At 37.9% G+C, this 18,257-nt stretch overlaps 1 protein-coding gene across 2 annotated transcripts in view; it reads left to right on the top strand.

Moving 5' to 3' along the window:
• The window catches only part of KLHL7 (kelch like family member 7), a 62,244-nt gene extending 50,713 nt beyond the window's left edge, over positions 1-11,531 (top strand). For both annotated transcript variants that reach the window (XM_065883690.1, XM_065883691.1), the window contains exons 10-11: positions 9,931-10,028; positions 11,248-11,531. In XM_065883690.1, the coding sequence (XP_065739762.1) occupies positions 9,931-10,028; positions 11,248-11,531 (382 nt within the window). The remainder of the gene's footprint in view (positions 1-9,930; positions 10,029-11,247) is intronic.
• The last annotated feature ends 6,726 nt before the right edge of the window (positions 11,532-18,257 follow it).

The raw sequence follows: 18,257 nt of genomic DNA, 5'->3' as shown, positions 1-18,257 counted from the left end.
TATACTCAAATTTTGTACTTAGGAAGTATTTCCAGGCTACAAAACATAGAAGTCTTCTACTCCAGCTATTGCTTTTATTAAATTAAGAGTAAAGATTTAATTATAAAATATGATTGTCATTTGTAGTTATTTATGCTTCCCACCTATTTTTGAAGGATTTAAGGAAGCAAAATCAGTAACTCCTTTCCCAAAGAAAAGTGCAATTACAATTGTTCTTTTCTCATTTTTTGCTCAACTAGTCACCCATGTTAGGGATAGAATTGAAAGAAGCTTATCTTGAAACTTATCTTTTGCTAAGTGTCTAGACTAGGAAATCTCTTGAGATCATCAAACTTAATACTTCCCAATTTTTTTTTTATTGGAGTATAGTTGCTTTACAATGGTGTGTTAGTTTCTGCTTCACAACAAAATGAATCAGTTATATATATACATATGTTCCCATATCTCTTCCCGCTTGCGTCTCCCACCCTCCCTATCCCACCCCTCCAGGTGGTCACAAAGCACCGAGCTGATCTCCCTGTGCTATGTGGCTGCTTCCCATTAGCTATCTACCTTACGTTTGGTAGTGTATATATGTCCATGCCTCTCTCTCGCTTTGTCACAGCTTACCCTTCCCCCTCCCCATATCCTCAAGTCCGTTCTCTAGTAAGTCTGTGTCTTTATTCCTGTTTTACCCCTAGGTTCTTCATGACATTTTTTTTTCTTAAATTCCATATATATGTGTTAGCATACGGTATTTGTCTCTCTCTTTCTGACTTCACTCTATATGACAGACTCTAGGTCTATCCACCTCATTACAAATAGCTCAATTTCGTTTCTTTTTATGGCTGAGTAATATTCCATTGTATATATGTGCCACATCTTCTTTATCTATTCATCCGATGATGGACACTTAGGTTGTTTCCATCTCCGGGCTATTGTAAATAGAGCTGCAATGAACATTTTGGTACATGACTCTTTTTGAATTGTGGTTTTCTCAGGGTATATCCCCAGTAGTGGGATTGCTGGGTCATATGGTAGTTCTATTTCTAGTTTTTTAAGGAACCTCTATACTGTTCTCCATAGTGGCTGTACCAATTCACATTCCCACCAGCAGTGCAAGAGTGTTCCCTTTTTTCCACACCCTTTCCAGCATTTATTGTTTGTAGATTTTTTGATGATGGCCATTCTGACTGGTGTGAGATGATATCTCATTGTAGTTTTGATTTGCATTTCTCTAATGATTAATGATGTTGAGCATTCTTTCATGTGTTTGTTGGCAGTCTGTATATCTTCTTTGGAGAAATGTCTATTTAGGTCTTCTGCCCACTTTTGGATTGGGTTGTTTGTTTTTTTGTTATTAAGCTGCATGAGCTGCTTATAAATTTTGGAGATTAATCCTTTGTCAGTTGCTTCATTTGCAAATATTTTCTCCCATTCTGAGGGTTGTCTTTTGGTCTTGTTTATGGTTTCCTTTGCTGTGCAAAAGCTTTGAAGTTTCATTAGGTCCCATTTGTTTATTTTTGTTTTTATTTCCATTTCTCTAGGAGGTGGGTCAAAAAGGACCTTGCTGTGATTTATGTCATAGAGTGTCCTACCTATGTTTTCCTCTAAGAGTTTGATAGTTTCTGGCCTTACATTTAGGTCTTTATTCCATTTTGAGCTTATTTTTGTGTATGGTGTTAGGGAGTGATCTAATCTCATACTTTTACATGTTGCTGTCCAGTTTTCCCAGCACCACTTATGGAAGAGGCTGTCCTTTCTCCACTGTACATTCCTGCCTCCTTTATCAAAGATAAGGTGACCATATGTCCGTGGGTTTATCTCTGGGCTTTCTATCCTGTTCCATTGATCTATATTTCTGTTTTTGTGCCAGTACCGTACTGTCTTGATTACTGTAGCTTTGCAGTATAGTCTGAAGTCAGGGAGCCTGATTCCTCCAGCTCCGTTTTTCGTTCTCAAGATTGCTTTGGCTATTTGGGGTCTTTTGTGTTTCCATACAAATTGTGAAATTTTTTGTTCTAGTTCTGTGAAAAGTGCCAGTGGTAGTTTGATACGGATTGCATTGAATCTGTAGATTGCTTTGGGTAGTAGAGTCATTTTCACAATGTTGATTCTTCCAATCCAAGAACGTGGTATATCTCTCCATCTATTTGTATCATCTTTAATTTCTTTCATCAGTGTCTTATAATTTTCTGCATACAGGTCTTTTGTCTCCTTAGGTAGGTTTATCCCTAGATAGTTTATTCTTTTTGTTGCAGTGGTAAATGGGAGTGTTTTCTTGATTTCACTTTCAGATTTTTCATCCTTAGTGCATAGGAATGCCAGAGATTTCTGTGCATTAATTTTGTATCCTGCTACTTTACCAAATTCATTGGTTAGCTCTAGTAGTTTTCTGGTAGCATCTTTAGGATTCTCTATGTATAGTATCATGTTATCTGCAAATAGTGACAGCTTTACTTCTTCTTTTCCAATTTGGATTCCTTTTATTTCCTTTTCTTCTCTGATTGCTGTGGCTAAAACTTCCAAAACTATATTGAATAAGAGTGGTGAGAGTGGGCAACCTTGTCTTGTTCCTGATCTTAGTGGAAATGCTTTCAGTTTTTCACCATTGCGGACGATGTTGGCTGTGGGTTTGTCATATATGGCCTTTATTATGTTGAGGAAAGTTCCCTCTATGCCTACTTTCTGCAGGGTTTTTATCATAAATGGGTGTTGAATTTTGTCAAATGCTTTCTCTGCATCTATTGAGATGATCATATGGTTTTTCTCCTTCAATTTGTTAATATGGTGTATCACGTTGATTGATTTGCGTATATTGAAGAATCCTTGCATTCCTGGAATAAACCCCACTTGATCATGGTGTATGATCCGTTTAATGTGCTGTTGGATTCTCTTTACTAGTATTTTGTTGAGGATTTTTGCATCTATGTTCATCAGTGATATTCGCCTGTAGTTTTCTTTCTTTGTGACATCCTTGTCTGGTTTTGGTATCAGGGTGGTGGTGGCCTCGTAGAATGAGTTGGGGAGTGTTCCTCCCTCTGCTATATTTTGGAAGAGTTTGAGAAGGATACGTGTTAGCTCTTCTCTAAGTGATAGAATTCGCCTGTGAAGCCATCTGGTCCTGGGCTTTTGTTTGTTGGAAGATTTTTAATCACAGTTTCAATTTCAGTGCTTGTGATTGGTCTGTTCATATTTTCTATGTCTTCCTGATTCAGTCTTGGCAGGTTGTGCATTTCTAAGAATTTGTCCATTTCTTCCAGGTTGTCCATTTTATTGGCATAGAGTTGCTTGTAGTAATCTCTCATGATCTTTTGTATTTCTGCAGTGTCAGTTGTTACTTCTCCTTTTTCATTTCTAATTCTATTGATTTAAGTCTTCTCCCTTTTTTTCTTGATGAGTCTGGCTAATGGTTTATCAATTTTGTTGATCTTCTCAAAGAACCAGCTTTTAGTTTTATTGATCTTTGCTATTGTTTCCTTCATTTCATTTTCATTTATTTCTGATCTGATTTTTATGATTTCTTTCCTTCTTGTTCTTCTTTCTCTAATTGCTTTAGGTGTATGGTTACATTGTTTATTTGAGATGCTTCTTATTTCTTAATGTAGGATTGTATTGCTATAAACTTCCCTCTTAGAACTGCTTTTGCTGCATTCCATAGGTTTTGGGTCGTTGTATTTTAATTGTCATTTGTTTCTAGGTATTTTTTTATTTCCTCTTTGATTTCTTCAGTGATCACTTAGTTATTAAGTAGTGTATTGTTTAGCCTCCATGTGTTTGTATTTTTTACAGATCTTTTCCTGTAATTGATATCTAGTCTCATGGCGTTGTGGTCGGAAAAGATACTTGATACAATTTCAATTTTCTTAAATTTACTGAGGCTTGATTTGTGACCCAAGATATGATCTATCCTGGAGAATGTTCCATGAGCACTAGAGAAAAATGTGTGTTCTGTTGTTTTTGGATGGAATGTCCTATAAGTATCAATTAAGTCCATCTTGTTTAATGTATCATTTAAAGCTTGTGTTTCCTTATTTATTTTCATTTTGGATGATCTGTCCATGGGTGAAAGTGGGGTGTTAAAGTCCCCTACTATGAATGTGTTACTGTCGATTTCCCCTTTTATGGCTGTTAGTATTTGCCTTATTTACTGAGGTGCTCCTATGTTGGGTGCATAAATATTTACAATGGTTATATCTTCTGCTTGGATCGATCCCTTGATCATTATTTAGTATCCTTCTTTGTCTCTTCTAATATTTTTTATTTTAAAGTGTATTTTGTCTGATATGAGAATTGCTACTCCAGCTTTCTTTTGGTTTCCATTTGCATGAAATACCTTTTTCCATCCCCTTACTTTCAGTCTGTATGTGTCTCTAGGTCTGAAGTGGGTCTCTTGTAGACAGCAAATATATGGGTCTTGTCTTTGTATCCATTCAGCCAATCTGTGTCTTTTGGTGGGAGCATTTAGTGCATTTACATTTAAGGTAATTATCAATATGTATGTTCCTATTCCCATTTTCTTAATTGTTTTGGGTTCGTTATTGTAGGTCTTTTCCTTCTCTTGTGTTTCTTGCCTAGAGAAGTTCCTTTAGCAGTTGTTGTAGAGCTGGTTTGGTGGTGCTGAACTCTCTCAGCTTTTGCTTGTCTGTAAAGGTTTTAATTTCTCCATCAAATCTGAACAAGATCCTTGCTGGGTAGAGTAATCTTGGTTGCAGGTTTTTCTCCTTCATCACTTTCAATATGTCCTGCCACTGCCTTCTGGCTTGCAGAGTTTCTGCTGAAAGATCAGCTGTTAACCTTATGGGGATTCTCTTGTGTGTTATTTGTTGTTTTTCCCTTGCTGCTTTTAATATGTTTTCTTTGTATTTAATTTTTGACAGTTTGATTAATATGTGTCTTGGCGTATTTCTCCTTGAATTTATCCTGTATGGGACTCTCTGTGCTTCCTAGACTTGATTAACTATTTCCTTTCCCATATTAGGGAAGTTTTTGGCTATAATCAAATATTTTCTCAGTCCCTTTTTCTCTTCTTCTTCTGGAACCCCTATAATTCGAATGTTAGTGCATTTAATGTTGTCCCAGAGGTCTCTGAGACTGTCCTCAGTTCTTTTCATTCTTTTCTCTTTATTCTGCTCTGCAGTAGTTATTTCCACTATTTTATCTTCCAGGTCACTTATCCGTTCTTCTGCCTCAGTTATTCTGCTATTGATCCCATTTAGAATATTTTTAATTTCATTTATTGTGTTGTTCATCATTGCTTGTTTCATCTTTAGTTCTTCTAGGTCCTTGTTAAATATTTCTTGCATTTTTTCTATTCTATTTCCAAGATTTTGGATCATCTTTACTATCATTATTCTGAATTCTTTTTCAGGTAGACTGCCTATTTCCTCTTCATTTGTTAGGTCTGGTGGGTTTTTATCTTGCTCCTTCATCTGATGTGTGTTTCTCTGTCTTCTCATTTTGCTTATCTTACTGTGTTTGGGGTCTCCTTTTTGCAGGCTGCAGGTTTGTAGTTCCCGTTGTTTTTGATGTCTGTCCCCAGTGGCTAAAGTTGGTTCCGTGGGTTGTGTAGGCTTCCTGGTGGAGGGGACTGGTGCCTGTGTTCTGGTGGATGAGGCTGGATGTTGTCTTTCTGGTGGGCAGGTCCACGTCTGGTGGTGTGTTTTGGGGTGTCTGTGGACTTATTATGATTTTAGGCAGCCTCTCTGCTAATGGGTGGGGTTGTGTTCCTGTCTTCCTAGTTGTTTGGCATAGGGTGTCCCACACTATAGCTTGCTGGTCGTTGAGTGAAGCTGGGTGCTGGTGTTGAGATGGAGATCTCTGGGAGATTTTTGCTGTTTGATATTATGTGCAGCTGGGAGGTCTCTTGTGGACCAGTGTCCTGAAGTTGGCTCTCCCACCTCAGAGGCACAACACTAACTCCTGGCTGGAGCACCAAGAGCCTTTCATCCACACGGCTCAGAAGAAAAGGGCGAAAAAGTAGAAAGAATAAGAATAAGGAGGAGGAGGGGGAGGGGAGGAAGGAGGGAGGGAGGAAGGAAGGAAAAAAGAAAGATGATAAAGTAAAATAAAAGTAAGATAAAATATAAAGTTATTAAAATAAAAAAATAAGAAAAAACAAAAAAACGGATGGATAGAACCCTGGAACAAATGGTGGAAGCAAAGCTATACCGACAGAATCTCACACAGAAGCATACACATACACACTCACAAAAAGAGGAAAAGGGGGAAAAAATCATAAATCTTGCTCTCAAAGTCCACCTCCTCAATTTGGGATGATTCGTTGTCTAAAGGAGGGAAGGAAGGAAAGAAAGAAGATAAAGTAAAATAAAATAAAGTTATTAAAATAAAAAGTAATTATTAAGAAAAATTTTTTTTAAACAACGGACAGATAGAACCCTTGGACAAATGGTGGAAGCAAAGCTATACAGACAAAATCTCACACAGAAGCATACACATACACACTCACAAAAAAAGGAAAAGGGGAAAAAATAATAAATCTTGCTCTCAAAGTCCACCTCCTTATTTTGGGATGATTCGTTGTCTATTCATGTATTCCACAGCTGCAGGGTGCATCAAGTTGATTGTGGAGCTTTAATCCGCTGCTTCCGAGGCTGCTAGGAGAGATTCCCCTTTCTCTTTTTTGTTCTCACAGTTCCCAGGGGCTCAGCTTCGGATTTGGCCCCGCCTGTGCTGTAGGTCGCCGGAGGGCGTCTGTTCTTCGCTCAGACAGGACGGGGTTAAAGGAGCCACTGATTCGGAGGCTCTGGCTCACTCAGGCCCGGGGTAGGGAGGGTCACGGAGTTCAGGGCAGCCTGCGGCGGCAGAGGCCCGCGTGATGTTGCACCAGCCTCCCTCCCAGTGGTGCAGGTCCTGTCCCTATCCTTTTGTCTCTGTTTATTCTTTTTTCTTTTGCCCTACCCAGGTACGTGGGGGGTTTCTTGCCTTTTGGGAGGTCTGAGGTCTTCTGCCAGCGTTCAGTAGGTGTTCTGTAGGAGTTGTTCCACGTGTAGGTGTATTTCTGGTGTATCTGTGGGGAGGAAGGTGATCTCCGCGTGTTACTCTTCCGCCATCTTCCCGGAAGTCTCTCTCTCCCCATGTTTTTTTAAACTGTACCTTTGTACTTGCCAGGGCACACTGGGGATACACCTTTTCCTAATCCCATCATCCATCCATCCAGCTATCTATCCATCCCCTCTTATCCTAAACCATAGGAGCAGGGTATATACCAACTGTCCTCCCTCCTGTATCAGTCTCTACTTTACCTCCCACAAATCCTATACTCAAAAAGCATTACAGCATACTAGTTGGAAAACTGTAATCTCATTCATTCTGCTGCCTAATTATTGTTTCGTTTCTAAAAAATATCTTAGAGTAGAACCCATACCATATGAACTCCAGGCTTCTAAATTCTGAGATCTTTATTCAGGCAGTATCAGTGTAAATCAATATATTCTTGTTTATAGTAGCAGAGAAAGAGTATAAAGGGATTCTACAACTGCAATATTTTTTAAAACTAGGTGAATATAATCAGTTTAGGGAATATTTTAAAACTTACACAACTTAGCATTTCTTTTGTATATATTGAGCTTATGTATTAAGTTTGAATTCTCTATATTCTCTAAATTTTCCTAAGTGAAAAGCTAGTGTGAATATAATTATCCAAATCTCATAATGAAAGATGTTATATACTACTATGATTTCCTTTCTAATATGTTGTGTCCATCCAACGTATTTTTTGTAAAACTGTTTCTTCCCAATTTTGACAATTTTTAAAGTGTTTTTTAACTAGAATATGTTCGATTGGAAGCTAAGAAATGAAACCTATGGAAACAACACAACACAGTTTCCACAGTTAGAATTTTTTTTTTTTTTTTTTTTGCGGTACACGGGCCTCTCACTGCTGTGGCCTCTCCTGTTGCGGAGCACAGGCTCCGGACGCGCAGGCTCAGCGGCCACGCCTCACGGGCCCAGCCGCTCCGCGGCATGTGGGATCTTCCCGGACCGGGGCACGAACCCGCGTCCCCTGCATCGGCAGGCGGACTCTCAACCACTGCGCCACCAGGGAAGCCCCACAGTTAGAATTTTGAGGAAAGCTACTGAACACTAACCTCAGGTTGGAGAGAGCAGAGACCTAGTGCATACTCTGCATGTGAATTATAGGAGGAAGGAAGAGTGTTTCACGAAGTTCCTTAATTCTAAACCTTGAGGAGACTTAGATATACATAAAACATTCTCTTATTTTATATCATAGACATATTTAGAGAAGAAAGGGCTATGTATATTGAATTTTTCCAAGTCAGATCCTCTGTTTAACACACTGACAGCTCACTGTGTGGAGAGGCTGTGGAGGTCGAGTACTGGCTCTCCCACTTTCGAGCTGAATGCCGGTCTTTTCAGCTGGAAGAGCACGTGTGTTCATCCTGAAAAACAGGAGGACTTACTTTAACTGAATGCTCAGAAAATGAAGTGGTGACTGTCAAAGCATTTTTAAAACAAACCAAAAGTATGTAAATATAAGGCAACAAGAGTTGTTGATATTTCAGAGTTCATCATTATGCTCTAATTATGTTTTGAAAAGTTAAATGTATTAAATTATTTAAAAGAAGAGTTATGAATAACCATATTAGGGCTTCCCTGGTGGCGCAGTGGTTGAGAGTCAGCCTGCCGATGCAGGGGACACGGGTTCGTGCCCAGGTCTGGGAGGATCCCACGTGCCGCGGAGCAGCTGGGCCCGTGAGCCATGGCCGCTGCACCTGCGCATCCAGAGCCTGTGCTCCGCAATGGGAGAGGCCAAAACAGTGAGAGGCTCACGTAACGCAAAAAATAAATAAATAAATAATAACCATATTAGAGCATTACACTTATGCCAAATTGCTCTTTTTTTGTTTTTGTTTGGAGTCTTTCGATTTATATCAGCTGTTAAGAGTTGTGTGCTGGTACCACCTTCACAATCACAGATGTCAGTTATCTGTATGGGAGTACATGCAAAAGAAGAGACGGGGGCTTCCCTGGTGGCGCAGTGGTTGGGAGTCCGCCTGCCGATGCAGGGGACACGGGTTCGTGCCCCGGTCTGGGAAGATCCCACATGCCACGGAGCTGCTGGGCCCGTGAGCCATGGCCGCTGAGCCTGCGCGTCCGGAGCCTGTGCTCCGCAACGGGAGAGGACACGGCGGTGAGAGACCCGCGTACCGCAAAAAAAAAAAAAAAAAAAAAAAAAAAAAAAAAAAAAAAAAAAGAGAGAGAGATGAATCTCATAGAAAACAATAACAAAATTGTCTGTGTGTTTAATGCTGCTACCTATGAATTAGTAGCCTTCAACCCTTGTGTCCACATTTATATTCTCAATCTCTTTCTTTATAGTAGTGCCTGTGATTACAGCAACATGCTAATAAGTTATTAAACGTGACAGAATGATAGGGTCTGCCTGAAGTTCTAAATGTATATATTTAAAGGTGTATGTGTGAATAGTAACAGATATGCTAATTTGCTGATTGCTAGAGGCCCATGATAAATTTGTTTTACTTACCGTATGTAAATATTAATTAAAACCACATGTGACTAAAACCATATTAGTACCTTATATTTTCTTACATATCTTCCCTGTTTTGTTTGTTACTGTTTTACAAGTTATTGTGAACTATAGGAAATGGATGTCTTCCAAAGACATGTTAATAGTCTCCGGATATCCTCTGTTTCCCATATCCTATTGGAGTTGAAAGGAATAAAATCCCTATTTACCCCACCTATAAATTACTGAAAACCACTGTTAAACTTTTGTTTTCTACCTTTCCAGACGTGCAGGCGCACATTTGTGTGTGTGTGTGTGCATGTGTACACATATGTGAGTGGTAAATGAGCGCTTACTTGGGATAACAGACCTTTCTTATAAATTCGTGTGAGTCCTTTTACTTCTTCTGAACATGTATACTAAAAACTTTGTTTTTTCAGATGGACTGAGCTGTGTCCAATGATTGAAGCCAGGAAGAATCATGGACTGGTATTTGTAAAAGACAAGATATTTGCTGTGGGTGGTCAGAATGGCTTAGGTATGTGAAATTAGTTCACTTTTTCAACTTTTGCAATGAATTTGCTGATATTTCCTTATCTTAAGTTATGAAAATGTTTCTTGATCACATACATCCATAGACTTTTTTTTAATAGTTTCTGTGAACTAACGGTTTATGAAGCATTGTAATATGTTTAACATTTCTGTCTATGAATTTAGGTAATAGCCACCAGTCATTGTGACAGTCTCAGGTGGCTTTAGCACATTTCCAAATACCCTCTGGGGAATGGTATCACATCACATTAGCTTAAGAGCTACTGAGTGGGGACTTCCCTGGTGGTGCAGTAGCTAAGACTCCATGCTCCCAATGCAGGGGGCCCAGGTTCGATTCCTGGTCTGGGAACTAGATCCCACATGCTGTAACTAAGAGTTCACGTACCGCAACTAAAGATCCCACATGCCACAACTAAGACCTGACACAGCCAAATAAATAAATTAAATATTTAAAAGCAAAACAGAACAAAACTGTTGAGTGACAGAAACATTTGAACTTTAATATAACTTTTAAAACTTTTTAATTTAACTTTTAGGACTTGTATCCAGGCTCTGAATGGCAGTGTTTCCTAAACATTTTTAAAAAACATTGCATGAAAATATCGGTACTACTTTTTTAAATGAGTAAATTTGATCTTTTTATTTTCTTAAATAATGTTGTACTAAAGAATCTTAAATAATTGCTTTTAATAATGTAGAATTTGGACTGAATCTATAGATAAAGATTCCACAAAGCTTATTTTAGTCAGTACCTTTAATCACTACTTAAGTATAACAAAGAAATAGCTTTATTTCCTTCTTCTGTCTCTATCCATTGCTGTTTTTCATAAGCTGCTGACAGATAAATGGTAGAAGGAAAAAGAAGGACATTTGAATGATTATAATCAAACTTAATCAGAAGGAAACTTCACTGGCCTACTTTTTAATTTTTCCAGAGCAGATAGAACATCTTTAATTTTATAGAATAAATATAAGTATTTATGATTCTAAAATGACAAATGAAAATTAAGTTAAATTTCTGTTGTGTTCAAGTAGGAATAGGAATTTAAATGGTAGATATGTGAGGATTCATTGTAAAATTCTTACAACTCTTCTGCATGTTTGAAGTTTTTCATAATGAGAGGTTTGGAAAAAATACAAAGAATTATTACTTTAAGAGATCTTAGAATTGTTCATATAGCTGTTCACGTTTTATTCTTTTGAAGGTGGTCTGGACAATGTGGAATATTACGATATTAAATTAAACGAATGGAAGATGGTCTCACCAATGCCATGGAAGGGTGTAACAGTCAAGTGTGCAGCAGTCGGCTCTGTAGTTTATGTCTTGGCTGGTTTTCAGGGTGTGGGTCGATTAGGACACATCCTTGAATATAACACTGAAACAGACAAATGGATCGCCAACTCCAAAGTCCGAGCTTTTCCAGTAACAAGTTGTTTAATTTGTGTTGTTGATACTTGTGGAGCAAATGAAGAAACCCTTGAAACATGAAAAATGAGTGAACTTCAAGACTCACTGGAGACTCAAAAGCATGGCCACCAGTGTGCTTTGTTCCAAGAGTTTGGTTACAAAGTGTTAGTTTGGTGTTTTGTTCTTTTCAAGGAAGTTTCAAGTAAAGTAAGATTCCTATAAAATAGATTTTCTTTTATATGGGATTTCTTACTTCATTCAAAGACCATATTTTAGCTGGCCACATAACCAAGAACATATCTAGCAAGAAAACTTGTAAAGTTATAAGCACTTGGTGAAAGTATGAATTCTTAAATGAATTTCACATTTGTAACTATGATTATGGCAGAATGGGGGATTGACTCACCATAGAAGCAACCTCATCTTAGCTCTAGATTCTATTTTCATACATCATAGAAGTGCTGTGTAGTTAGGACTGTTTGTTTCTGTTCAGTCAAGAACTAAGAAATAGTATGAATTGTAAGTCAAAGATAGGCAGTTCTGTTGGAACAGCTCAGTCTCACGTAATTTTGCTTGTCTTCATTTGTTCCATTTAGTGCCAAATGTATTGCATTTTAAAAGCAAGCCAGAGTGAGTCAAAGCATACACTTATATCTCACAAAACTACATAAACACATTTTGAGAGTTAAAAATGTACCCAACTCCTCATGAAATATATTCTGTCCAATTAAATAATTCCATCTTTTTAACACAAAATGTCAAGCCTAGTACCCATCACTAATTTATATCACTTTTTTTCCCAGGGGTTAAAAAGGGATTATGCCTCTTCAGTGCTCACTCTGTTAAATAAAATCCAATCATTATAAGAATTATTACCTAGCAAAAGAAAGCTACTTATAGCAAATTTCTAGGTCACTAGAATAGCACTGATAGTTACACATTTTGAACTTCTTACAGATTAGAAAGGTACATGATTTCTCTTCCTTAGCAGAGCACATCATTGATATTTGACCCAGTTGTCTCTAAAAGTTTTTTAGTTGAGTTAAATATCTGTCATCTTGTATTAATTGCTTACATGTGGTCAGTAAATCTTTTACAAAACCAACTCTTCATTTCTTTCCTAGTAATGTTTTGCCCTTTTACATTATGAAATGTATGGAGTGAGCCATGTAAAGCTGTCACCATCCATGTTTTTACCTGGTAATATTAAATATTTTTAAACTTCGAGTAGACCGCTAAGTTCATTCTTCGTTTTAAATGTGTTAGGTAATGGTTGTTTTTTGAACTTGTGAAACAATGTTTCTCTTTAAATTTTTATTGTTTTCTTTATAATGGGGGTTATAAGCTTAAAACCTAAAAATGTTTATATGAAAAAGGAATTATAAAAAGATTATGGTAGATATATTTCTATTTATGTAAGGTTTTATGTACATGACAGCTTTATTAAGATATAATTTACACATCATACAGTTCACTGATTTAAAGTGTACTATTCAGTGGTCTTTAATATATTCACAGAGTTATGCAACCATCACCATAATTTTGGAACACTTTCTTCACCACAAAAAGAAACCCCATCCTCATTAGCAGTCACTCCCCATTTTCCCTGCATTACCTTCTTATGGCTCCTGTAACAAATTACCATAAACTTTGTTGCTTAAAGCAACAGAAATTTATTCTTTCACAGTTTGGGAGACCAGAAATCCTAAATCAAGGTGCTGTTAGGGTTGAGTCCTTCTGGAGGCTCTGAGGCGAAAACTTGCCATGCCTCTCCTGTAGCCATCTTCTGATGGCTGCTGGCAAATGTTGGTGTTTCTTGGCTTATAACTACATTTCTTCAGTCACTGCCCCAGTCTTCACAGGGCCTTCTTCCCTGTGTGTCTCGTCTCTCTGCATCTTCATGTGGTGTTATAAGAATAACAGTCATTGGATTTAGCTTACCCTCCTCATAATCCATTGTGACCATATCTTAACCAATGACATCTGCAAAGACACTGTCTCCAAATAAGGTCACATTTTGGAGTTTTGGGGAGACATTATTCAACCCAGTTGCATCTCCCAAACACCCCATCCCTAGGTAACCATTAATCTTTCTGTCTCTAGATTTGCCCATTCTGAACATTTTTATGTTGAATTTTGAATTTTCCTCTCCGTTGAAAAAAATGTGTCAATGTTTTTTGAGGGTAGAATATCCATTTATCATATTATAATGGTTATATTACTTAATTTGATACAATAATTTCCCATATGGGAATATGCAGCTGTTTAAGGTATTTTAAATAACTACCCTTTCCTTTAGGCTGTATCTGCTGACTAGAGCACACTACGATAAGTATGTAGACAGCTTTGATGTAGGTTATAATGAAGTGTGTGTGGTTTTTTTCCTTAGTAATTCTAATTAGTGTCTGTTTTCTGTCCTGGAAATAGTCTATGATATTGTCAATATCATGATAAAGAGTAAAAATACAATATATTGGCAAGTATATTTTCTGTTACTCCCCCACCCAAAATTCCTATCCTGTATAGTGCTCTTTCTTTTTAGTAGATATGTGATTGTTAATGTTATATTTTTTACAGTGACACGACTTTGATGACATAGCAGTTTAGCTTTTACTTTTGAAAATCACAGTGAACATGAAATTTTAATGTCTTGAAAAAAATTGTTGCTGTCAAAAACAGTCATTAATTACAGTTGTGACCTAGCGTTCAAAAATGTGACATATAGTGTCATGGAAAATTTAGAGTCATGAAAAGAGCCATTTTTTAAAACCAGCAGTCTATTTTCCTTTTGCCTCATACACTGTTAACGGCAAATATTTTGGATTTGCTGCAGAGGCCAGGGTAAAGGAGATATTTGAAGGAAATTTTGCTTTTTAAGGGTGGTAGTGTTAACACACATCAACAACTTCAAAAATTCAATCCACTCAAACATGGCACCAAAACAGCTCTCACTAAGTCCCCGTAATTTGTTAACATGAAAGAATATTTTACAGGTTACATCATTCAGCACTTGATAAATCATTCCTTTAACCCCCTTTCTCCTTACAGTTGCCTCAAAAGACTTTTAAAAGCTTGAATCTACTTTCATCTTCCTAACTTTCCTCCTTCCCAAGGTAATTCAAACTACTTTAGGAGAAAATCTGTACTGGGAAATTGTCTGAAATGTCATCCTTACTAACTAGAAAGCTTTTTTACTTTCCAGAGCTTTAAACCTATTCTGATAACAAAGCTGTAAAATGGGGTTCAAGGTCTGGTTCATTCAGTTCTTTTTTTTTTTTTTAACATCTTCATTGGAGTATAATTTATTCAGTTCTTGTAGGGGATTTCCCTGACTTTATCTTCCAGCCATCCATTGAATTTGTTTCCACTATCCATGTTTAATTTCCAAGAGCATTTTCTTTTTAGGATTGTCCTTTTATATAGCATGCTGGTCTTGTTTCATGTTGCCCTGTCTGAGGATATTTTAGTTTCCTTAACATTACTTATATTTTTGGTGTGTTTCTCTTTCCTCTGACTTCTTTTTAGATTGCTTTGCTCTTTCCTGTTGGAGTCTTTCCTCAAATATCTGGTGCCTGGCTGTGCATTTTATATTTAAAATTAGACATTAAAAAGTTGTGAACTTTTGTTTACAAACGTGAGCTGAATTGTCAGTGAATCTCATCATATGTTAAGGAAATGGCTGCCTGTTTTTTAATAAATTTATTTATTTATTTATTTATGGCTGTGTTGGGTCTTGGTTGCTGTGCGCAGGCTTTCTCTAGTTGTGGTGAGTGGGGACTACTCTTCGTTGCGGTGCACGGGCTTCTCACTGTCGTGGCTTCTCGTTGCAGAGCACGGGCTCTAGGCATGCAGCCTTCAGTAGTTGTGGCACATGAACTCAGTAGTTGTGGCTCGCGGGCTCTAGAGCTCAGGCTCAGTAGTTGTGGCGCACGGGCTTAGTTGCTCTGCGGCATGTGGGATCTTCCCAGGCCAGGGCTCAAACCCGGGTCCCTTGCATTGGCAGGCAGATTCTTAACCACTGTGCCACCAGGGAAGCCCCTGGCTGCCTGTTTTTGTTGGAGATCCGTAAGAGATCCACAGATCTTTTTCTGGGATGTTTGATTCTCCAGAATATAAACTTAAAAACTCCTGCCCCTTGAGTGTGGGAGAGCAAGCTGGGAAGAGACTGACAATAAGCCTGGCTGCAGGATTTCTGGAGCTCAGGCAAAGCGCCATTCAACAGGCAGAGTTCGGTTCCTCTTTTGTCAGTACCATAACTTGACCCTCTATATTTACATCTTGGACCCTAAAGCCTCTCTTGTTCCCTTTTTTCAAGAAAAGAACCTATCTCCCAACAGGTAAGGATAGTCACCTAATGGATTTCTAACTGAACCTCATACAGATTTTCCAACAGTCCACTGTTCTGTGATACCTAGTGGTTCTTAATTCTTGTGGCTTTTCAGCCTTCTCTGGGGACATCAGTTGTCCATCTTACAGGAATATGATTCTTCCTCTAAGTAATTTACTATGTACTCTTCTATGTGCATTCAGTCTTCATAAATTGTGGTTTGAAATTACAGTTATCTCCTAGTATAATCAAAGATGACGTTTTTGCTTGTTTTCCCCCTCATTCTGAGATATTTTCAAGAGGAAAGGGTGGCAGAGGCATTTTTACTCTGCCACCTTGAAACCAGACGTTTCCTTCCCGTGACCTGACTCTCCTGATTTCCATCTACCCCTCCCCTATCACTACTGAGTTCTACATGCCTCAGCCCTAGGCTGTCATCATCTCACACAGCACTTTATCCAGATGATTTCAGTCAGCATTCCGGCTTTGCCCACCTCTCCACCTTCACGGAGCACCATACACACCCTTGTTTAAGCTTCAGCCTAACTGGTATTATTTTAGGTCTTTGATGCCAGCAAAGTTCTTACACATGCTGGCATTTACATGGATGAAAAGTCAGTGAACACAGTGAGAGATTCATTACTACAAGGGGACTGCTCAAAATAGATATGTTAAGAATGATGGGAGCTAAGTTTCTCACTATGAAAGAAATACAAAGGGGAAATAAAAATGAATTCTGTGATCTTGGGTTGAAATTGGAGGTTATCAGTGTGCAGTCATAGTTTTTAATAGACATATAGATATAGGAATATGTATTAATGTAAATGTGTCTGTCTATAGTATGTATTGTCTAGCAATGCCCATGAAAGGATTTGGGAACAAAGATACCACAATAGCAATGAGCAAATTTAGAGCTCAGATATTGGCTTCTGAGTGCCACCAAAAAAGACTCAGGGCTCCTTGGAGAACAGGCTGATTCCAGGACTGAAGCAGGGAAAGTGTCAAATGACCCTGGAGCATATTTTAGGTCAGGAAGTGAAGTGCTCAAAGAATCATGGGATGTGTCAACTGGATGATTTGAGCATCACAATAAATTATAGTAACAAATTATAACCCAATGAATAAAATTGGAAACCATAAGTCATACTGATAGGAATAAATAAATGAGTGAACTAAAAGTTTGGTGAGGAATGAGGTTTTTATATGCTTTCACAGTCTCTCCCTACAAAATCCTTATTACTAACAAAGAGGAAAAGAGTAATTTTACAGTGGAGCAGCTTGCCAGACAACACCTGAAGTGATCAAAGTGAACGTGACAGTGTGACAAACAGAAATTGTGCACAACTTGACAGGTACATCGTGAAGACCATGGATGCCAAAGATGCATAATCTAAATCTAATTACTAGAAAACAGATAAGTCTGCATTAAGGAAATTCTACAAAATAACTAGCTGTAATGTTTGTGTCAAGGTCATGAAAGTCAAGGAGAGACTAAGAAAATGTTCCAGAATGAAGCCTGAAGAAATATGAGTAAGGCAACAATGATTCTGAACTGCATCCTTGTCCTTTAAAGGACATTACTCCTTTAAAGGCAAAATATGAATAGAATCTAAGGATTAGATAGTAGTATGCAGCAATATTAATGTCCTGATTTTGGTGATTATATTGTGGTTAAGTAGAATGTCCTTGTCTGTAGGAAATAAAATAAATAATTGGGTGTTGGGGCATGAGGTCTGCAATATAGTCTCAGATGGTTCAGGAAAAAGATCTTTGTACTATATATACATGTAACTCCTCCATGAATTTTTTTCAAAATAAATGAATTAAACTGATTTAAAAAAATAATAAACTAGGTTGCACCAGTTATTACCAGTGCTCCTGTAGATTCTGCTGTCATCAAAATCCAAACAAAGTATATGAGCAAGAACAATGGCTAGTCATCTTAAACCACCCGGGACGAACCTGTAAGCCAACAAAGTCAGATTTATTGACGCATTGCAACCAAGGAGACTGCACACTAGAGGAACTGTAGGGTGTCTCACCACACAATGGAAAAGGTAGATGTAGGATTTGTGGGAAAGGTGGAGTTAAGATAAAATCTAAATGAAACAGTTTTGATAGCCTCAAAGCAAAGCAGAGCGGTGGAAAGAGGCATCAACATCACATCTGGAGTGAGAAGTGGGTGTAGGATCATGTTCCCTTGGAAACCACAAAGTTAAGAGAATAAGTAATATTCTTTTCAGGAACCCCTTGTCTGCAGCTCTGCACCTGATTAGAAATAGAAGCTGCTTCTCTGTGTCAAAGTGTCTTAGATCCTCCAGGCAAAAGTGGAATGTTTCATTCTTACTGATAAAATTTCAAATAGCAACGTTTACATGTACTTTAAAGAACAAGGTTTCTCCGTGTAAGAATGTATCCAAAGACGCGGGTTGTTATGATACTTTTTAGTTGCAGTTTGTCCTTAAAAGAAACTTTCCTGT

Source organism: Phocoena phocoena, chromosome 9 (assembly GCF_963924675.1).
Source record: "Phocoena phocoena chromosome 9, mPhoPho1.1, whole genome shotgun sequence".
Taxonomy (NCBI): domain Eukaryota; kingdom Metazoa; phylum Chordata; class Mammalia; order Artiodactyla; family Phocoenidae; genus Phocoena; species Phocoena phocoena.
Note: the sequence above shows the minus strand (reverse complement) of the source record. Positions and strands in the feature narration are given on the sequence as shown.